The 23377-nt window shown below is 40.8% G+C and overlaps 1 protein-coding gene across 3 annotated transcripts in view; it reads right to left on the bottom strand.

The window, feature by feature from the left end:
* Positions 1-22763, bottom strand: part of tsnax (translin-associated factor X) — a 62266-nt gene extending 39503 nt beyond the window's left edge. Inside the window, exons 1-4 of one of the 3 annotated variants that reach the window (XM_059645556.1) lie at positions 22530-22757; positions 16025-16129; positions 10750-10864; positions 3795-3925 (exon numbers count right to left, since the gene is read on the bottom strand). In XM_059645556.1, coding sequence (XP_059501539.1) covers positions 3795-3925; positions 10750-10864; positions 16025-16129; positions 22530-22542 — 364 coding nt within the window. In that variant the 5' untranslated portion in view covers positions 22543-22757. Of the gene's footprint in view, positions 1-3794; positions 3926-10749; positions 10865-16024; positions 16130-22529 lie in introns of all 3 variants that reach the window. The other 2 variants (XM_059645554.1, XM_059645555.1) reach the window with 2 other exon arrangements.
* Between the last annotated feature and the right edge of the window lie 614 nt (positions 22764-23377).

The following is a 23377-nucleotide window of genomic DNA, read 5'->3' as shown; positions in this document are numbered from 1 at the left end:
TGCTTTCAATCCTATTTAAAAGTGTTGTTCTTTGCTGTTCTTAGGATAACTGCTCTTATTTATTCCCAGCTCCAACACATCCTTGCTACCAGAACTATAATCAAAAGCAGCTATTATGTTTTAAGGACCCTGTCCAGTTCTTAGGTCAAAAAGCCCCAAACTGCATCTGGCCAGCAGATTATGCTGAGTATACTGCTATACAAGGTTAACCATTCCTGCTTCTAGATTTTTCAACTTTTGATTTGACAGCAACATGGGGTCAGAAGCCGAGTGTCTTAGGAGCAGGGCTATGGGTTCAGGGAGGTGTAGTAAAATATCTCAAGCAACTAAAACCGGAAATAGAAATGGAAATGTGAAGCATGAGACACTGACTACACACTTCACTTGTGTTGATCTCGCAGCATTAACAGTGGGACTGAAACAATGGAACATCGTTAACCAAATCTCATCCAGAGTTCAAAAAGCACAGACCCAGTGTTGCAGTTCCCTTTTCACTTCCTACACACCAAAAAGTGAGCTGCATGGATTCTTTTGGCATTCATCATCTGACAGAAATCGGTGAAGAAAATAGTTTATGTTGACTGGATGAGCTGCCTAACAGCCTGATTAAAGAAAGGAATCATGCCAAATATTTTGGGTATACTTTCATGTGTCTCTGTGCAACTCTATGCATGTCTGAGTCAAATATTTGATATGCATAATTCACCATAACAACAGTGCCAGTGTTTGAAAATGACATAAGATGTGCTCTAATAGAATAGCTGCCATCAAAGAATACGTTTGAATGCACTTTCAAATCAGATTCATAAATTGTACAAAACATGGAAGTTCCACCATTTGTTTACCAATGTTCATAAATGGAGCATAAATTTGATTGTGCAATGAAGGGTGCATTATCTAAATTGTTTTATTCAAAATGGCCATGAGAAGCAACTCCAAAGCATCTAACCATTAACACAAAACACATTCACTACAAGTGCCATACACATACAATTTATTGCAAAGAAGGTTAGTTAGTTGAATCATGCAACTAAGTATATGGATGTATGCCTTATTCACTCCTGGATACGTTCAGATAGATTTTAATGATCAGAAGTATGAAAAAACGCATTCTGAAGACAAAGTACGAAAAACACATAGTAAAAATCCAGAAAAAGAAAAGAAACGTGAAAACATTTGAAATTGAACCGTACATAACATCTGGCTTCATCAATTTGAAGAGGGCAGCAATCAAACACTTGTTTATTTAAGCTCAAGAGAAGACATAATGGTACAATTCTATTTTGGAGTTGGGAAATAGGTCCCAATTTGAATGAGCTGATCCAGTTTGGGACAAGCACAATTCTGCCAAAATGTATTACATGCTTCCCATTACAAGGACAGGTGGCCCACCCAGATTTTAAACCAATTTACCAAACTAAAAATATAACTTTGAACTTAAAATCAAATCAGAGAAATTATCCCCCAAAATTTCATATTTCCTCAGCCAACAATAGTTAAGAGACATTTCCTTTGGCCTATTTTCTGCCATTGGAAATACGGCAGAATAGGAACGCCAAATTACCCAGCCTCTGTAATGACCTTGTCGCAAATGTAGGACCAACTTCTATAATCATCCCTTGCCAAGATTTCAAACCACCAAAACATATGTCCAATCCAAGCCAGTAAACTTCTTTCAGCCACATTTTTCAAGACAGCATGAAAGCAAACAAGATTCAAATTATTTTAAATTACTTTATCATAAGATATTCTATTTGTGCATACAAATAGACTCACAATTAGAATTTTGTATATTCTCAACTGATCAAAGTTTTTGCTTTCTTGCAAGTGCTTGTGGGTGCGTAACTTAAGCATTTTATTATTACTAGCTACATTTTTTTGATCGCCAGATACTTTAACACTGTCAAGAATGCAATATAGCTGACACTGCAGTTTATCTTTGCTGAGATGCAGGAGTTAGGTCACAATATGTGTAATTGATGTCTGTTGACTAAGCTTCACTGACATGTTGGGACACAAGATAGCCAAACACAAGGCAGTATCTGCAGGCGCTATTTGGAGGATCACTCTCATTTCAGGGAGTGTGTTCACAACAATAGCTGTTATGCTACAGTGAATCATCCAGACCAGCATATGAGAGAAGTGACCGACAAAGATTTTGAGCTTTTCTTAACAATTTGATTGGAGAATTAGAATTGAATAGATCAATTAAACTTATGTTTCCACCCAAGAAGCAACAAGTTAATTGTCTTTATTTTTGACCTAACAAAAAGATCATATTGCAATGACGTACATTCGTTAATTCAAATCATCTGATATTCCAGTACACTTATTAGCCATTTAATATGACCAGTTTCCCATTGACCATTTTGAAACAAGCAAATTAAGTTTACATGAGATAATGGGAACTGCAGATACTGGAGAATTCCAAGATAATAAAATGTGAGGCTGGATGAACACAGCAGGCCAAGCAGCATCTCAGGAGCACAAAAGCTGACGTTTCGGGCCTAGACCCTTCATCAGAGAGGGGGATGGGGAGAGGGAACTGGAATAAATAGGGAGAGAGGGGGAGGCGGTCTGAAGATGGAGAGTAAAGAAGATAGGTGGAGAAAGTATAGGTGGGGAGGTAGGGAGGGGATAGGTCAGTCCAGGGAAGACGGACAGGTCAAGGAGGTGGGATGAGGTTAGTAGGTAGATGGGGGTGCAGCTTGGGGTGGGAGGAAGGGATGGGTGAGAGGAAGAACCGGTTAGGGAGGCAGAGACAGGTTGGACTGGACTCTCTCAGTGACTCCCTTGTTCGCTCCACACTGCCCTCCAACCCCACCACACCCAGCACCTTCCCCTGCAACCGCAGGAAATGCTACACTTGCCCCCACACCTCCTCCCTCACCCCTATCCCAGGCCCCAAGATGACATTCCACATTAAGCAGAGGTTCACCTGCACATCTGCCAATGTGGTATAATGCATCCACTGTACCCGGTGTGGCTTCCTCTACATTGGGGAAACCAAGCGGAGGCTTGGAGACCACTTTGCAGAACACTTCCGCTCAGTTCACAACAAACAACTGCACCTCCCACTCGCAAACCATTTCCACTCCCCCTCCCATTCTTTAGATGACATGTCCATCATGGGCCTCCTGCAGTGCCACAATGATGCCACCCGAAGGTTGCAGGAACAGCAACTCATATTCCGCCTGGGAACCCTGCAGCCCAATGGTATCAATGTGGACTTCACCAGTTTCAAAATCTCCCCTTCCCCAACTGCATCCCTAAACCAGCCCAGTTCGTCCCCTCCCCCCACTGCACCACACAACCAGCCCAGCTCTTCGCCCCCCCCCCCCCCCCCCCCCACCCCACCCACTGCATCCCAAAACCAGTCCAACCTGTCTCTGCCTCCCTAACCGGTTCTTCCGCTCACCCATCCCTTCCTCCCACCCCAAGCCGCACCCCCAGCTACCCACTAACCTCATCCCACCTCCTTGACCTATCTGTCTTCCCTGGACTGACCTATCCCCTCCCTACCTCCCCCCCTATACTCTCTCCACCTATCTTCTTTTCTCTCCATCTTCGGTCCACCTCCCCCTCTCTCCCTATTTATTCCAGTTCCCTCTCCCCATCCCCCTCTCTGATGAAGGGTCTAGGCCCGAAACGTCAGCTTTTGTGCTCCTGAGATGCTGCTTGGCCAGCTGTGTTCATCCAGCCTCACATTTTATTAAATTAAGTTTACATCTTGGGTTTAAACATTATTCATGGCTAGTGAAAAGGTGAAAATGTATTTAAAATTAGCTTCTTACCTGGAGAAAATGCTCGGTGAAATTGGCACATGTCTTCACCAATCAATTCCTGGGAAATTTGTTGGAGCTTTGATCTAACTCCACCAAATCTGGCCTCAGATTCATTCAGTAATTCTTCAATGTCATCAACACTAAACGGAAGTGATTGTTAGGTGCAATATTTAACTGTCACTTGTAAACACTCAGTTCATCTATGGAAGTTCTACTTAAATTTTTTAAAACATCAAATCTGATATTTCACCTTTCCAAGTTAATTGGCCTTTATTAATCTCCATCCATTGGGATGTGGGAAATTCAGCTTTTATTATTCGAGAAAAGGAAAGGGATATTTACTTCTCCTTAAGCCTTTCACTCAGCAATGAATACATGTCTCAATGCAAAACAACGAGTGGGTTGCAGTGTGAATAGTTGGCTAGTCCTTTCAAAGATTCAGAACAACGACTTGAATGGCAGTCCTCGCTGCTGTATGATTCTATAATCAACTCCAATGGTTAGAGTTTATTATTCTTGGAATGTAGGAACAGGCAAGCATTGATCAGCAGTGGCATTATTGAAGGCGCATGAACACCTGCACTCGTTCCTAAAGAAATCTTCTCAAGTTTCCCTTTATGATCTGCTGCTTCGGCTGGTACATAGAACCTGAAAATTAGCAAACTGAAAACAAAGCCTGAATTGCACATACAGCAATCATTTCAACATGGAAAAGAAACACGCCCGCACTCCAAAAAGAAAGGCTCAATTTTAGTAGCATCCCAGTTCACAAGACTGGTGCACTGAATATGAATTTGGCATTCAGCCCACAATAAGTCTGTAAAACAAGGTCCAAAAGATATTTGAATTTCTTTTGAAACAAAATGGATATTAAATCTCTATTTCAGCCATTAACGTAAGCAAATATTATGCCCTGAAATCTTCACTTGAAACACGTGATTACTGCATTTGTGATGAGCAGTAGCTACAGTTTGTTTTCTTGATATCACTAAAGAAAATAAATAAAGCAAGTATTCAATATCAAGAATTTATTTCCTGTTCTCAGTCTAAAAATGTAAATTCAGTTTAAAAAGCTCTTAACCATTGTTGAAATTCATCAGTCAACTACTAGGCTTTCAAACAATTAAAACTACAGTATGAACTGAAAATTTACGCTTATTAAACTTCATACAAATCACCAAACTCATCAATAGTACACTAAATTCTTTAAGGCGGGAATGTATGGAGCAAGAGGTGCCTTATAGTACAAGAAGGGGCATCAGATGAGGAGAAAAGTGGATTTTTGTCAGGAAACCCAACAGACAAGGGTAATTGAAGTCCCATTCTTCTAGACTACAAGCTTGTAAGACTCTGTGGAGGATCAATAAGGCGAGGATTTTTTTTTCCCCCGTTTCTCTAACTCATTTGGCAATTTAGAGCAGAGGGGATGGAAGCTAGGGCAGATACATGCTCCTCTTGTAGGATGTGGGAGATAAGGGTCATCACTAGTGTCCCTGCTGACTTCACCTGCAAGAAATGCACCCAACTCCAGCTCCTCACAAATCGTGTTAGGGAACTGAAGCTGCAGCTGATGAACCCTGGATCATTCCGCAGAGTGAATGGACAGTGATATTGAGAGGAGATTCAATGGTTTGGAGTTCAACAGACAGGAGTTCCTGTGGTTGTGAACAAGGCTCCCAGATGGAATGTTGCCTGCCGGGGTGCCGGGATCAGGCATGTCTCCGATTAAGTCTACAGGATTCTTAAGAGGGAGAGTGAGCAGCCAGAAGTTGTAGTACACATCCGTACTGATGACATTATTGAGAAAAGGGATGAGGACCAGAAAAGTGAATATAGGGAGTTAGGTTGGAAGCTAAAAGGCAGTACAAGCAGAGTAGTAATCTCAGGATTACTACTGGTACCACAGGCCGGTGAGGCTAGGAATAGAGAGTGAGTTCAGATGAACACGTGGCTACAGAGCTGGTGTAGGAGGGAGGGCTTCAGATATGATCATAGAATCATAGAATCCCTACAGTGTAGAAACAGGCCCTCTGGCCCAACAAGTCCACACCGACTCATGGAGCATCCCACCCAGACCCGTCTCCTATAACCCACCTAAGCTATGCATCCCTGAACATTACTGGCAATTTAGCATGGCCAATCCACCTAAGTTGCATATTTTTGGACTGTGGGAGGAAACCAGAGTACCTGAAGGAAACCCACGCAGACACAGGCAGAATGTGCAAACTCAACACAGAGGAATTGCCAAATTCCCAAGGATGGAGTTGAATCCCTGGCTCTGAGAGGCAGCAGTGCTAACCACTGAGCCTCCGTGCCAATATGGGATCGTTGGGATACCCAAAAGGGGAAGATGGGACCTGTACAAGGAGGGTTGTGCCTGAACTAGAGGGGCACCATTTTCCTGGGCGGGAGGTTTGCTAGAGCTCTTCGGGAGGGTTTCAACTAGTTTGGCAAGGGGATGGGAAACAGCTATGGATCAGAGAATGGGGTAGCCAGCGTACGGGCAGATACAGCATGCAGAGAGTCTGTAAAGAAGGATACAGTTGATAAGGGAAAGTTGCAATCAGTGTGACAGGTTGAAGTGTGTCTATTTTAATGCAAGAGGTGTCAGGAATAAGTGTGATGAAGTTAGAGCATGGATCAGCACTTGGAGCTCCAATGTTGTGACCAGTATGGAGACGTGGATATCACAGGAGCAGGAATGGTTGTTGGATGCTCCCAGGTATAGATGTTTCAAAAAAAATACGGAAGGAGGTGAAAGAGGTGGGGGAGTGGCATTGTTAATCAGGAATAGTTTCACAATTGCAGGAAAGGGAAGTCGTTGAAGAGGGTTTGCCTACTGAGTCAGTATGGGTGAAAGTCAGACACAATCACTTTATTGGGAGTTTTCTACAGAACCCCAGTCCCCCACCCCACAATAGCGACCGAGGCACTGAGGAACAGTTTGGAAGGCAGATTTTGGAAAGGTACAGAAATAATAAGGTTGTTGTCATGGGCGATTTCAACTTCCTTAATATCGACTGGAACTTCCTAAGTGCAAATAGTTTGGATGCAGCAGATTTTGTCAGTCATGTTCTCAGGGAAATGCATGACAGAAATGTGGAATTGTTTAGGGAGCACTTGCTTTGAGTGCTGGATAGGTTTGTCCCATTGAGGCAAAGAAGGAATGGTAAGGTGAAGGAACCTTTGATAAGGCATTAACACGACATGTAGAACGTCTAGTCAAGAGGAAGAAGGAAACTTACTTAAGGCTGAGGAAGCGAGGATCGACAGGATTCTAGAGGGTTAATAGGTAGCCAGGAAGGAACCGAAGAATGGACTTAGGACAGCTAGAAGGGGTCATGAAAAAGCCTTAGCGGGTAGAATTAAGGACACCCCCAAGGCATTCTATACTTGTGAGCAACAAGAGCATAGCCAGAGTGAGGGCAGGGCTGATCAGGGATGTAGGAGGGAACTTATCCCCTCAAGTCAGAGGACGCAGGAGAGGTCCTTAATGAATACTTGGCTTCAGTATTCACTAGTGAGAGGGACCTTGATGTTTGACAGGACAGCGTGAAACAGGCTGATATGCTTCAACAGGTTGATGTAAGGAGGAGGATGTGCTAGAAATTTTAAAAAACACTGGGCCAGACGGGATATACCCAAGATAATGAAGTGTGAAGCTGGATGAACACAGCAGGCCAAGCAGCATCTCAGGAGCACAAAAGCTGACGTTTCGGGCCTAGACCCTTCAGAGAGGGGGATGGGGTGAGGGTTCTGGAATAAATAGGGGGAGAGGGGGAGGCGGACCGAAGATGGAGAGAAAAGAAGATAGGTGGAGAGGAGAGTATAGGTGGGGAGGTAGGGAGGGGATTGGTCAGTCCAGGGAAGACGGACAGGTCAAGGAGGTGGGATGACGTTAGTAGGTAGGAAATGGAGGTGCGGCTTGGGGTGAGAGGAATGGATGGGTGAGAGGAAGAACAGGTTAGGGAAGCAGAGACAGGCTGGGCTGGTTTTGGGATGCAGTGGCGGGGGGGAGGGGGACGAGCTGGGCTGGTTGTGGGATGCAGTGGGGGAAGGGGAGATTTTGAAGCTGGTGAAGTCCACATTGATACCATTGGGCTGCAGGGTTCCCAAGTGGAATATGAGTTGCTGTTCCTGCAACCTTCGGGTGACAACATTGTGGCACTGCAGGAGGCCCATGATGGACATGTCATCTAAAGAATGGGAGGGGGAGTTGAAATGGTTCGCGACTGGGAGGTGCAGTTGTTTATTGCGAACCGAGCGGAGGTATTCTACAAAGCGGTCCCCAAGCCTCTGCTTGGTTTCCCCAATGTAGAGGCAGCCACACCGGGTACCGCATCCCAAAACCAGCCCAGCCTGTCTCTGCCTCCCTACCCTGTTCTTCCTCTCACCCATCCCTTCCTCTCTCCCCAAGCCGCACCTCCATTTCCTACCTACTAACCTCATCCCACCTCCTTGACCTGTCCGTCTTCCCTGGACTGATCTATCCCCTCCCTACCTATACTCTCCTCTCCATCTTCGGTCCGCCTCCCCCTCTCTCCCTATTTATTCCGGAACCCTCACCCCATCCCCCTCTCTGATGAAGGGCCTAGGCCCGAAACGTCAGCTTTTGTGCTCCCGAAATGCTGCTTGGCCTGCTGTGTTCATCCAGCTTCACACTTTATCATCTTGGATTCTCCAAGCATCTGCAGTTCCCATTATATCTGGGATATACCCAAGGTTGCTATGGGAAATGAGGGAAGAGATTGCCTTGCCTTCGGCAATGATCTTTGCATCTTCACTGTCCACTGGAGTAGTACCAGATGATTACAGAGTGGCAAATGTTATTCCCTTGTTCAAAAAAGGGATTAGGAATAACCCTGGGAATTACAGACCAGACAATCTTACTTCTGTGGTGGTCAAGTTATTGGAGAGGATTCTGAGGGACAGTATTTATGATTATTTGGAAAAGCATAGTTTGGTTAGAGGTAGTCAGCATGACTTTGAGGGGGGCAGGTCATGCCTCACGAGCTTTATTGAATTCTTTGAGGATGTGACAAAACACATTGATGAAGCTTGAGCAGTGAATGTGCTGTATATAGATTCTAGCAAGGCGTTTGATCAGGTTCCCTATGGTAGGCTCATTCAGAAAGTAAGGAGGCATGGAATTCAGGGGAACTTGGCTGTCTGGACATAGAATTGGCTGTCCAAAAGAAGTCACAGGGAGGTAGTAGATGGACAGTATTCAGCCTGGAGCTTGGTGATGAGTGGTGCTCCACAGGGATCTGTTCTGGGACCTCTGCTCTTTGTGATCTTTATAAATGACTTGGATGAGGAAGTGGAAGGGTGGGATGGTAAGTTTGCCGATGACACACAGGTTGGTGGAGTTGTGGATAGTGTGGAGGGCTGCTGTAGGTTGCAATGGGACATTGACAGGATGCAGAGGTGGGCAAAGAAGTGGCAGAAGGAATGCAACCCAGAGAAATGTGAAGTGATTCAGTTTGGAAGGCCAACTTTGAATGCAGAATACAGGGTTATTGGCAGGATTCATGGCAGTGTGGAGGAACAGAGGGATCTTGGGGTCCATGTCAAGCTGATAGGGTTGTTAAAGTAGCGTTTGGTGTGCCGACTTTCATTGACAGAGGGACTGAGTTCAAGAGCCACGAGGTTATGCTGCAGCTCTATAAAACACTGGTTAGACCACACGTGGAATATAGTGTTCAGCTTTGGTCACATCATTATAGGAAGGATGTGGAAGCTTTAAGAAAGGGTGCAGAGGAGATTTACCAGCATGCTGCCTGGACTGGAGGGCAGGTCTTATGAGGAAAGGTTGAGGGAGCTAAGGCTTTTTTCATTGCAGCGAAGGATGAGCGGTGACTTGATAGAGGTATACAATATGATGACAGGCATTGATCAAGTGGATAGCCAAAGGCTTTTTCCCCAGGGCGGAAATGGCTATCACAAGGGGGCATAATTTTAAGGTGTTTGGAGGAGGGTATAGAGGTCCTTAACACAGAGAGTGGAATGCACTGCCAGCAGTGGCGGTAGTGTCAGATACATTAGAGACCTATAAGCAACTCTTGGATTGGCACATGGATGACAGTAAAATGAAGGGTATGCAGGTTAGTTTGATCTTAGATTAGGATAATAGGTCAGCATAACATCGGGGGCTAAAGGGCCTATATTGTGCTATACCGTTTTATGTTCAATATAAAAAGTTGAAGAATTTATCTCCCCATTCAATGCATCTTTTGTCATACTGGGACCAGGATCAACTACAGATTCTAAGATGCACCCTCAGACCACATTCATTATCAATTCTCCCCGATCACAAGTTCCTCAGGAATCCTAAAATTCCAGATTTACTCACTTTGGTGTATGCTCAAAAGACCAAAAATCTATATATTCGAGCCATACTATCAGTAAACTCATAATTCATCTTCCCTGTAGCCAGGAATTCAATCTGCAGCCTGATCTACATCTCAGCATTTATTTCAACTGAGAGTAATTACAATAAAGCATTAAAAAAAACACACAGCAACACTTCTGAAGATGAATAAATCATATTTTACATGTCCATAATAATCCTGTTCCCATAAAATACAGCATCCTTTGACTTACTGTGGGATCTACAAGTAATATTATGCACGACACAGGCACACATGCAGATCTTGCATTTTGTTACAGTCATAAAATAAACTTAACATTGGAGAGCTAAGTTCTGCACTTGACCTTAAACTATAAATGACTGTGGTTCTGTTTACTTAACATTTATACTTATGACCGTAAAAAGGGACCCAGGCTGACACTATCAGCAGTATTGTGTAAGGTGCATTACATGGAATATCACTTCTACTGTTATCAAACAACATTCATCCAAATTCATAATAGCAATGCTTTGAAAGACCTGCTTTATGTATGAAAAGCAGTCTTCATAGGTTGAATTACAAAATAGATTTAAAATGAAGATGTTATTACTCACCTGGTTACTCTGTGCAGAAGAAAAATAATCCGTTTGCTTTCAATAGTAATATCACGACTGAGTTTTACTAGCCTCTCATATTTATCATGTTTAGCATCTAGCTCCTTTTGGAAAGCTGATCAAAACAAAATGAGGAAACATTTAGTCTGTCTATGTTCATAATTTTTGTTCATCTGTCATTTTCAGTGAAGGGTGCAATATCACTATTACAGAATAATAGAAACTACAGCTTGTTTCATTTCAGCTAATATTGAAAAGCACTTCCTGAGAAATCCCCGAGGCAGAGAATGAAACCAAAGGTAGCCTCCGTAGCACCGATTTATTTAATCATGAGAAACCAAGGCTTCTTCCCTCTAAACCACAAATTTAAAAAAACCTTCCCACGTCTGCAAAATGTTAGTGTAACAACAGGACATCTTAGGACAAGACCAAAACATCCTACAGATGGAGATCTGAACAAAATCATCAAGTGCTGGAGAAACTCAGCAGGTTTGGCACTATCTGTGTAGGCAATCTTTACCCATAGGTTGAAAGCAACCACTAAAGGAATGCTGCACATATTAAGAATACGCATATTAAGAACATGTATGTTTGAAACTCCAAATATAATAATCAATTATCCTAAAATCTGTGCATTATAATGTAATTGGGCCTACAATAACTTATTAGAAACCTACTGGTCTGGTATTCAAGCAATGAACAGGTGCATTTTCATGCAGCAGAATATATGGAGTCCTTTCACCCATTTCTGCTGAAGATATTGTCGCGAAGTTAGGTAGAGTACTTGTAGATTGGGAGACAAAGTTAGAATTGGCTATTTGTAAAATGCTAGAGGGTAAAGCATTACATGATCCTTTTAAAAGATCATGTGCTTTTTCTACAGTTCAAGATTTAAAATGGATGTCTGTGATCCCTAGCTTGAAAGTTTGCAAGTATACAGACAGCATTGGAATTAAAGTGTTTGTATCAAAAGGCCGTACAGTTAGCAGGCCAAGTAGCAGCTTTTACCAAGATAACACGCTTCTGATTTCAGCTAATCAATTTAAACCAGGCACTTGGACACGAAAAACCAATTAAATTTAAATCTGATGGTTTTGACAACATAGGACCAATTTACTGTAATAAATACTGATACGTCATCAAGAACGCGGCAATTAGACAAAACTCCAGAGCTAACTGCCATCCACCAGAGATAACAGCTAAGCTCACATAGCCTCATCAATGTCTTAGAAAAAGTACCATCTAAATAACAAAGGTACCCACAGCAAAACTAGTTAATATTCCTGACAGAAGAATCAATGGAGACGACAATGAACAGCCTGGAAGATGTTACTTTTTTTTATTTCACTTAAGTGGGACATGTATCTATTGGAACAGCATGCTATTAGTATCTTGTTTTATTCGGGAATAGTAAGTTATTAGAAAGGGTTTATTTGGTTTGTTAACTGTTTCGTTAATTTGTTTACTGTTAGTGTTAAATAAATAAACTGTTACTTGTTGATTGTGAAGCAAGCATCAGGGATTTAATTTATTTAACCACAATTTGCTGAAAGGCAGGTTACGCCAATTTTCAAACTCCTTTTTAAAAGATTATAGAGCAAGGTGCTCCACTTTGGGAGTTTCAGCTTTAGTTCTTGGGGAAAGAGGGGGTCAGCCTCCGCTTTATAACAGTAGGGGTTACAGCATATTGCAGGATGTCTCAGCAACAGATGTTGGGGGTGGGGGCACACATACGTTATCAAATGCACCACAGAAAGTCCAGAGGAGGAGTAACACTTTGCATTTGCAGGAAAATCAAATCCCACCTCACCTTCCAGTTGCAGACTCAACATGAGTCCATGTCCTCCTCTAATTACTCATCCAGACCAAAGGAGACACCTAGCAAGTGCTAATGACAAACCATCCTTGTCTCCTGATGACCCAATCAAGACATGGCACCACTGTGTTCAATCTTTTTTAGTGAATTCAGTATCTTGGTGAATTCTTGACAGTGTCTCAAAGTCTCAACTTGCATTCCAAATGTCCTTTTCATAGGTCCAGCAGCAATGACCCACGAAACAGTGAGTATCCTTTAAGTAATAGTTTAAATTAACATCAGTCCCATGTTTACACATGAACTCAGTGAGGAGAGCTAATTAACTGAATTGTTTGCTACCAAAGTGCAGTGTAAGCTCTCTAATGAGCAAACATTCTTGCAAGGCAATTAGCTGTTTTACTATCCTTCAGGTAGCTGTTCCTAGCAGTAGATTCAACTTCTGTACCAAACATGGGGCCTTCCACTAAACGCATTTTGACCATCTTGATCACTTCTTTAGCATCTCAGTTATTTGGCAAAAGTCAGCTCCTTACAGTTTCTTTGAAGTTTCAACTAGTTCTTCGAACAGTTTTAAACTTTGAAGGTCATACGCATGTACAAATATTGACCAAACAAGTCTAGAAATTAAATAAGAATGTAAATATAGAATACAGAAACACAGACATTTTATCATGGTGTATGTTGTAATTGGTCAAAACATGCTAAGTGGTTATACCTACTTAAAATCAAATGAAAAAAGGAAATAAAGTGCATCAGAAAATGTGGTGAAAAAACAAGTTGTAGATACCTAGTGCTTGATCACTCCTTAAATCCAGAAATCCCAAAACAGTTCACTTGTGTTATGTGGGCAAATGTAGCAATCTATTTACATACAGAAAGAACTCCTAAGCAGCAAATGAATGAAAAGCCAATTAATGCATTTTGCACATTATGGTGGGTGAACTAGTTTTGTCATGATACCTGAACACCCTGTTTTTCTATGAATAGTACACAGAAGTGTTTAGAGATCTAAAGAATGGCACCTCTAACTGCCTTTCATTTCTGATGTAGGTTATCAAGATGACCTGTTCAGGTCCTGTGGCATTTCAACACACAAATTTCAGAATCAGAGGCAAGGGTGTCATTAACTTTGTATCTAAACGATGCAAAGTATTTTCTAAATAATGAAATACCTTGAACTGTGATTATGTAGGAAATGCAACAACCAGAGAGAAAGTGTACAGAAGAAAAAGAGAAAAAATTACAATGGGAGGAGGAGAAGAAGAAAACTTGAGGGAAAAAAATGGAAGAAGAGAAAGAAAAAAAAGGCAGATACAAAGATATCTGCTTTGGTGAGAGAAGAAAGGTTGTGCAAGTAGCAGAAAGACATTATGTTGAGTATCTTTGGCTCCGCTGAGTAGGAGGGAAGTTGCTGTCAGCATACCCCCATGATAAAATACTGATCCTCTGACTCATTTTCTGTAATGTCACAGACAATTTACTGTTTTGAAAATAATCAAAGCATATTCCCAAGCAAATCAATCATGAGTTTCATAACCATGGTGCTAGGAATGGGCCCAGTAGTTACAAAAATTCTAAAAACAATACAGCCTTTAACAGTTAAGCCAAAGGCAAAATCTGTACAGAAGGATATAGAAGTAAAGATTACTTGCATTTCAATAGCAGATATGGACAAGTGGACAAAGATGTAACAAGAATTTAAAAGTAAAAAAACTTGCATGTATACAGCTGCTTTCATGATATCTGACTAATAAAGTACTTTCTAAACAATGAAATACCTTGAACTGTGATTATGTAGGAAATGCAACCAGACAGAAAAAGTGTACAGAGAAGTGTAGCACTCTTTCATTACCATTTACATTCCATAATGACCAGAAAACACATCTTTGTGATTTTGAGTAAGGGAAAATATTAGCCAGTTCACTATGGGATAATTAGATTGCCCTTCTTAAAAATGCTGCACAGGATCTTTCCCATCCAATTGAGGAGTTAAATTGGGCCTTAGTTAAAACTTTATGAAAAACTGTACCTCTGATAGTACAACACAGCAGCAGTACTAGTTATATAATAACCTAGATTTTTCTGCATAACACTTGGAGTGGGAGTTGAATCCAATATTCAGACATGGAGGCAAAAAAGTGTTATCTACTAAAGCTAACACCTAATCATCAACTATTGTGAAACAAGTTATTCTAATTACACAGTAACAGATTAGCTCCCTTATAGAAATAGCCAGAATTACTCGTTACAGATGATCAATAATCATCTGTAAACAGGAGCAAATTACTGCAGGTGCTAGAATTTGTACCTGTACCGAAAACAAATGCTGGAGATTAAAATGAGTCAGAGAGCATCCGTGGAGAGACTGCAAGGTAACATTTCAAGTCTGGATGACTCTTCAGAGCTGAAGTGAAGTGTGTAGGGGGCAGAATAAAGGCTATAGTTGGGAGTATGGGAGAGGAGATTTAGTGGTGTTGAGTGCTGGAGGAGGAAAGCTGTTGACAGAATCATCCGTAAATGTTTGTTTAACACGGATATTAAAAATCTCTAATGACACAGTTGAAGCAGGTTACCCTAGCCCCACAACAGAAAAAAAACTGAATTATCACTAATCAAATCTATTTATTAGCATTCTCATCATGTGTAAATTTCCCTCTTGGGACAGCGACAAGATCTAGTTAATGTTAGATTAAGACACCATAAAGCAAGTGGTGTACTGTGTTAGTTTTATCAGCAACCATAAGTACACAACATAATCTAGGCCACTTCTCACTTTATGTCAAATTTTGAGACAGATTTTGCTTTAATTTACATTACACAAGTTGCACTTACATTCAATGAAGCCAGTCCTACTCCTCTACTCAAAGACTAAAATGAGAATTTTAAATTTAACTGGTCTCAGTCATTGTACAAATTAATATTCCTACTCCTACAACTCAAAGGAATTTTTGTACAATTTAGGACATACAATAAGGACAGGATTAGGTTCAATTATGATTGTAGAGCTTTCTGACACTATCAAGACTTCCAATTTAGTGCAATACAAGAGGATGGTTGGGCCTGCACAAACATCTCAAAAAAAGGTCTAAATCTTCAGGAGGGCAACACAACCTCAAATTACAAATAACGATGTGTTAGATTCATGATAAGTTTGTAGTATTTTTAATTAGATTTCATTCTTCAACCATTGCTCACGTTTCATGAGACCATAGTTCATGTTTCATACTTCTTGTCATTCCAACTCGAATTCACATCTCTCAGTCAATTTCCAATTTGATTTTGACCTTGATTTTGATTTTTTTTGGCTTCCCTTTGCCATTTTTAATCTATTTCTGTGTATGTTCCTATTATGTTAGCCACTTCAGGTACAGTAAGAATGGCTTCCGGATGCCTCAGACTGGCATGAGCTAAAACGGGATGAAAATCACAATTGCATTCGTACACAAATAAAGTACTTACACTTAAAGGCTAACAGTACTGGAGAGGATGGATTTACTTTGCTTTCCCTTTCATCCTTTCGGTTACGAGGCTGCACGTTATCATGCTTTCGTTTTCGGAATCCACCTGAACTCAAAAGGAAACTATCGTCTTTCAGAACAAACTCAAATTGTTCTAGTTCAACAGATAATTAACACTAAACAAATCAAGAAGTGTAATGTTCTAATCATGTGAGAATGTAGGCTCTGTGTTTTCTGTCAACTTAGACATCAGATAATAATGCAAAATTATTGATTAATCGCAGTTGGTTGAAACTTCAATTTGCATTACCATCATTCATAACAGTAAAAGTTAATATAGACCACCCAACTGTTACAAGATTAGCTTTGCAATCCCCTTGATAATTGTAAAGTGTTTAGATTGGTGGTATATTAATAGTTTTATAATACACTATTTGTAGAAGAATAATTGGTATAAGAACAGGTTTCAAACATTGTTGGAAAAGAAGTACTTTTCGTGTGCCTTTGAGTTTTAATACGTGATTTGTTCAGGTACAATCTCAGAAATCCTCGAACTGTATAATAGCTATATAACACCCTAGACAGAAATGTCATTTTAGAACATCAAGTCATACAGTAAAAAATAACAGAACCTCCTACAACACTGTAGCTTAAAGGAATTAGAATGCCTTTGACTGGAATAGTAACAGTTTTGTTAAAACTTGAATGCGAACAAAATACATTTTTTTTAAATGGTTCAGCAGCATCTGTATTTAAAAATATTTGATAATCTGTCATATAAAAAATTGACACAAACAGAAATTTCAGATCCTAAAAAAGCTGACATGTTTGGTGTCGTTCGAAAGAAAAACCAAGATCTTTGTATTTGCATTTCCCTCAGATCCTTACAATATCTCATGGTACTTTATCAACAACGGGCTTGTTTCGAACCACAATAATTGTTGTGTACAACACGAAGTAAATTATGACCAGATATTCTGCCTATAGTTGCTTTGAAAGCAGAATTTTGGCCAGGACACCAGCCTAACATCTTGCTTGTCTTCAGAACAAGCATTAAATCTTTCATAGGTAACAAGGTGTAGAGTTGGATGAACACAGCAAGCCAAGCAGCATCAGAGGAGCACACAGGCTGACATTTTGGGCATAGGCCGTTCTTCAGAAAATTTTTCTGAAGAAGGGTCTGGGCCCGAAATGTCAGCTTTCCTGCTCCTCCTATGCTGCTTGGCCTGCTGTGTTCATCCAGCTGTACACCTTGTTATCCCAGATTCTCCAGCATCTGCAGTTCCTACTAACGTTAAATCTTTCATTTGTAACTGCTTATACAAATAGGCATTATTTTATATGTATCAATCGGATGTTGGCATCTCAAGCAGTGGCTCTTCCCTCAGAATGCATTTTGTGCGCAAATCTCTTGTACATGTTAATCCCACAACACTCAAATCAATCAAGCAAGCTGACATCAGAAGATACCAGAAACCATCTGTTCATATGGAAGGCCTTTATCTTTAAACCTAACAATCATGTCTTCCTGCCAACATTCTCTCAATACACTGTCCAATAAGGGTCAATGATATGTAAAGATCAGGACTGGGAACTGAAAGCCCAGGAACACAAAGCTGTACTCTCAACTCACAGGCCAGCCAACTCACTGTATGAATATTCAACCTCAGTTCATGGGTAAAATTAGACTGTAATCTATGGAAGGTCTTCTGAAGACAATAATTTTTTTTGAGATCTTTTGTCAGTATTTTGTGCAATTTCAACAAAAAAAAAGCTACTAAACATTGCCCAGATGGCAACTCCTGGTCCAATGAGAGAAAACTACAGGAAAGTTAACAGGTCTTGGTGTCACATTCAAATTTGGCATCAATACTGCAAAATTCTTTGTTGATTATGCAATAATCATTCTCACACACCAACTCCTAAGCTGGAGTACTGGTGGGGGAGAGGTGCTGTACCTGTCAAATAACATTTTAACATGTTATGACACACTTAATCAGACAGTCATATAGAAGTGTGACATGCTGTACTGAAGAATGGGCGCGTGCCATTAGGGAATAAAAATAATACAGGGAATAGACTGAGGCACAATTAGTCTGTTTTCTCTGGCTGACACTGTCACACAATTACTATCAAAAAGAGACACCAAGAGGAGTCGACTGTCAAAGCAGGAATTTAGACTAACAAAAAAATAACTTGTACAAGGCCAAAAAGTTCTATAAATATCATTATTGCTAGCAGGTGAAGAAAAGGAAACAATGGGTCTATTGAATAATCACAAATGTGACCTTGTATTCAGTGGCCAAGGGATAACAAATATTTAGCATAAAATTCTTTACATGTTCGGAGGACACAATTGGCAGTTTGTCCAGCGTCAAAGTAACAGTCAAAGGGTCATAAGAGGAAGAAAGAAATATTAAAATTGATCATTTCTGTTAGTCAATGACACACAGAAAATCAGACATAAATGTCAGGCAACGAAGGTGTTCATATGGAAATGCTTAAAGAAATAGCCAGTATAAACCGTTGTGTCCTTGCCACTATCTTTAGGAACGTCTCAAAGCATGGGTCTAGAAAGCAAACAAAATCACAATTTGTGTAAAAAGGTCACAGGAATAAACCCACAATGGAAGCTTCCGAAGACAGTAAACTACAATGGCAGCAGCATTGCTCCCTCTGGCTCTCCACTGACAATCGGTCACGTCAGGTGTGTGCGTGGTGCATGGTGCGAGAGCGAGAGATCGAGAGAGCGCGTGCGTTGCAGATGGGGTTAGAGGAGAAGCAGCAGGGAACTGGGGCTGACAGCATGAATTTATAGTATAGGGTAGGGGAGAACCTTGCCAAGCAAGTTCACTGGAATTATTTGTAGAACACGTTAGCCTTATTTACAATGGAGTGTATGGCATGTGATATTAAGAATTCAACAATATTTCTGAACCTATGCCACATAACTGGGATAGGAGTTTGCAGAATAGTGACCTTTATAAAGGAGCACAGAAAGTTAGCTACTGAAAACAATGCAAACAAGCATATATATTTATATTTTTATTTGATTCATGTAATGAAGGTTCATGGTATATTATTATTTGGAAATTTAGACAATAAAACACTGATAGAAATATTGCAGCTTTACATTGAATTTAAATTACTAATCCTGAGTGCTAAGAAGGGGACACATGATTTTAGATTAAGTTTAGATTAATTCTATGAATTGTGCAAGGCCCTCTGAAGTTTGCTGATTGTGTGCAATTTTAGTGAGGGTTTACAGCCTAGGAGTAGAGTTTGAGGTGAACATTAGCAAGAAAAGGAGGAAAAAATAAGACTGTTGCCTAGTGATGAGGGTCCAGTTTGATAAAGACAAAGTGTGACAGCTTAGTCTGAACAGAAGGATGCTCTTAGTTTAACAGTCTACAAAAATTCAGTGTTGGAGAAAATGTCCCAACTGGCTTACAAGAAAACTCTAAAGGCGAAATGCTGGAAGCTGAGGGTATGGAAAACCGCCATATTTGAAAGTTTTTTGAAGATATTGAGAAGAAAGCTCCAGAAACCCATTACAGCTATCCCACGAAACATGCAACCTGAAAGTGGAAAAGTGGAAAACCTTTCAGAGGTTTGGGTATCTGACAGGTTGATATTAAAGGAAAATGGTTAAATTGTTATTTTAATAACATATTTCAAATAGTTTTTGTATAGTGCAATATAGCTTGTGTTTGTTTTGTTTCCCTTTTTGTATGAACAAACTTTTACATTCTTTGTTAAAGTACAATGATAGCCTATGTGAATGTGTTCATAGTTGGACCACTGTGGAAAACAAATAGCAAGAATAAAACATATGGTCTACCGAGCCAATTTCACTTTGGGATCTCACTTGTCCAGTAGTACTATCAGCTGGGATCATAACAGTGTAAAATTTTAACATAGCATATCGTGGCATGAATTTGTAGGAACATGGACATTGAAAGTATTCAGAATGACATTTATATCTGATTAAGGACAGTAACTTTTAACATTATTTTTGATTGACTAAAATTTCCAGAAATGAATCAGGATGATGAACAAGCTTCAAATATATGGAAAGATATAAATCTAAGACTTTTGAGGCATGATACTCTACCAATGCATGGCAGACAAATGATTGAAGCACAATGTTGTCATTTAGTTCCCTTTAGTTTAATCAGCGGTAACCTTATACTTAAAGGAGATTTGTAGCAGTGTAACACAAACCTGTTACTTCAATTCACGGTAGCAACAGAGCAAAGGATCTACGTGGCATGGTTTATTATTCGAAGCTCCATCACTACACCCATCTAAAAGGAAAGGTTGGCTGGCCTCCCTACAAGCAAGGGCTGTTGGAAATTTATCCTGCCCACTAATAGTCAGCTTCTCTGAATTGCTATCTGTAATAGTCGCCTGCCATATTGCTGTATAACAGAAAAACATCAAAAACAAGTTTCTCAGATTTTCACTACTTTCTTGTCTCAAGATCTGCATCAAATGACTTCTCCTCCCTCATGAAGTCAATCTCTACCTCAAGTCATGCTTTTACTTGGTCTCCCACCAACACTCTCCTTAAAAATCAAAATAAAACAAATAAGTCAAGGTGATGGAGCAAGGGAATAGAAAGGAATAGGGATAGCACATCAGAAGGCAAAGTCAGGCCAAATGGGTCTTTTATAGGTTGGAACGACAAAGCAAGTGGAGTGCCACAAGGATCATAAGCCCTAAATTACTGACTCGAATGAGGAGAGATATTAATGTCTTGGGGGAAGGATAAGGTCACAGTTAATGTATTTCCATTGCAAATGCACAAAATTGGAAGCTTTAGCTAGGCAATTATGACCTGTTTTATTATATCAAAGATTTAAATTTAACAACTGTCTCTGCGTCAGCAACAAACATGTTACATTTTCCCTTATAGCAGTTCATCAACATTGCCTTAAGCCAGACGGTCAAAATTCATTTACAAGAAATTTTTTACCTCTGTGATATCAAGTCTCCCTGGTTCTTAGCTGAATATTCCTTTGTTGATTCTGTCAAGACTGTTCGTTGCAGACTCCCTCTCCTCCAATTTGCAGATGTTCTTAAATTGTTCCTACAGCCTGTCTCTCTCCCAGCAACAGACCTCCCCAATCATCCCCTTACAGCCTCTTTCTTCCCCTCAAAAGGTTGGAAGGCACACAACACCAGGTTATAGTCCAACAGGTTCATTTGAAATTGCAAGTTTTCGGAGTGCTGCTCATTCGACAGGTGGCTTCACCTGGTATGGTGCAACTCCTGACCTTGACAATCCCATCCAACACTGGCACCTCCACACCAGTCCTCTCAAAAGCACAGAGTCAGCTCAGCTGTAAAAGACTTCTCCACTTCCACTCCCAACCCAATAAATAAAGGGCTTCTCACTCCTAAACTTTTCCCTGGCAAGATGATTCTTTCCACCCCAACCACCAACTTGGCCTCAGCAGAAAATGATTTCTCCCGTCAGCTGTTCATTGTGTTATCCATTCTTGCGCAAGTTGCTTCTTTAGCTAGTCAGTAGCAAGCTTGGAGGAGAACCAAACACTGATTAGAGAAGCACCTTCTGTCCTGTTTCCTTGTGATTTTTCTCTCATTGGTCATGCCATGGTTGAACCTTTCCAAGGAATGTGTCAACCACCCTTATACTGATCCTTAGAGATAATGGGAACTGCAGATGCTGGAGAATCCAAGATAACAAAGTGTGGGGCTGGTAGAACACAGCAGGCCAAGCAACATCTCAGGAGCACAAAAGCTGAAACATCAGCTTTTGTGCTCCTAAAATGCTGCTTGGCCTGCTGTGTTCATCCAGCCCCATACTTTGTTATACTGATCCTTACTTCTGTTACAGAAGGAGTCACTGGACCTGAAACATTAACTCTGATTTCTCTCCATAGTTGCTTCCAGACTTGCTGAGACTTTCCATCAATTCCTGTTTTTTTCTTCTCACTTTGGTTAACTTTACCTTACTTTTCAGGACATTCATAGCCAGCATCCCACATTCTATCTTCGATAAACTTGAGGTCATCAACCTCTGCTGCCAGGGTCCTTATTTTTATGGTACCATTTACCAGTCATGTCTAGACTCATTGACTGATAACTATTTCGTTTCCAAATATCTCACTTTTGTTTTCAAATCTTATCATGTAATCTTGTCCTTCTACACATACAATCTCCTCCAGCCAAACAACTCCCCGGAATCTCTGCATTCTTTTATAATTCGGGCATCCCTAACTTTAATCACCTCAACCTTGGGATAGCGCCTTCCACTGCCTTGGCCCCAAACTCAGGTTCCGTCCCTCCCTAAACCATTCTATCGCTCTTTCTCCTCGTCTAACACATTCCTTACATCCTGATTTATCACTCCGTTATTCTTTCTTTTCCCTCTGTGGAGCACTGTGACGTTTTTATTCTAATACAGTTGCTGTATAAGTGGCAATGGTTCTTGAGAAGGTATATGCACGTAACAGTACCCGACCTCGAAATGAAACTACCTTCTCTGTTCATTTCGGCTGTCCCAACGAATCAAGATGTTTTGCTCGTCCAGCTTCACTCCGGCCTGGCCCCGGATACACAATCCGCGCCGGCAACCTCAAACCGTCTCGGGTCCCTGCAGCACAAAGCCCAACCTGTATAGGTATCTATCCACTATCCTGAACCATGTTCAATTCCACAGTACAGTTAGAACAATTTTAATATACAAAACTTCGATGTGAAATCTAAAACAATAAAACAGGTTGCTGCATCATTTCCCTTTAGCACCACTCACCAACTTATAAATCAGGAGACTGATTGAACAGCAACAACACTGCGCATGCGCTTTAAACTGCACTGCCTGCTAGGAAATGTAGTGCAGCGATTGCAACAAGATCGATCCCTTTTCCTGTGAATTTGGCAAATTTGTATTTAATCTCTGATGAAAGCCATAGATATATGACTAATAAAACAGTCTCACTTGTATAAGCTACGGCACAGAAATTGGCTGCAGAAGCCATCTTCAACGCTACTTCATCTAACTCTAAATAATTCAATTCCTTTCTCTTTTTAATTCCTTTTAATAAAGACTTCGAGGGAAATCCCGCAATTATTGCCCATCCTAGTTGCCCTTGGGAATGTTGCAGTGAACCAGCTTCTTGAAGCACTGTAGATGCACCTACTGTGATGTTAAAGAGTGATTTTTAGCTACCAATCAGGAATGAATGGAAACAGATTTCCAAGTCAAGAAAAATGTGGAGCTGAAGAACCACAACAGGTCAGACAGCATTGGAGGTGCATTCCTGATGAAGGGTCCAGACCCAAAATATTGACTTCCTGCTCCTCTGATGCTGTCTGACCTGCTGTG

Source organism: Stegostoma tigrinum, chromosome 4 (genome assembly GCF_030684315.1).
Source record: "Stegostoma tigrinum isolate sSteTig4 chromosome 4, sSteTig4.hap1, whole genome shotgun sequence".
Taxonomy (NCBI): Eukaryota; Metazoa; Chordata; class Chondrichthyes; order Orectolobiformes; family Stegostomatidae; genus Stegostoma; species Stegostoma tigrinum.
This window is presented reverse-complemented; position numbering and strand designations above follow the sequence as displayed.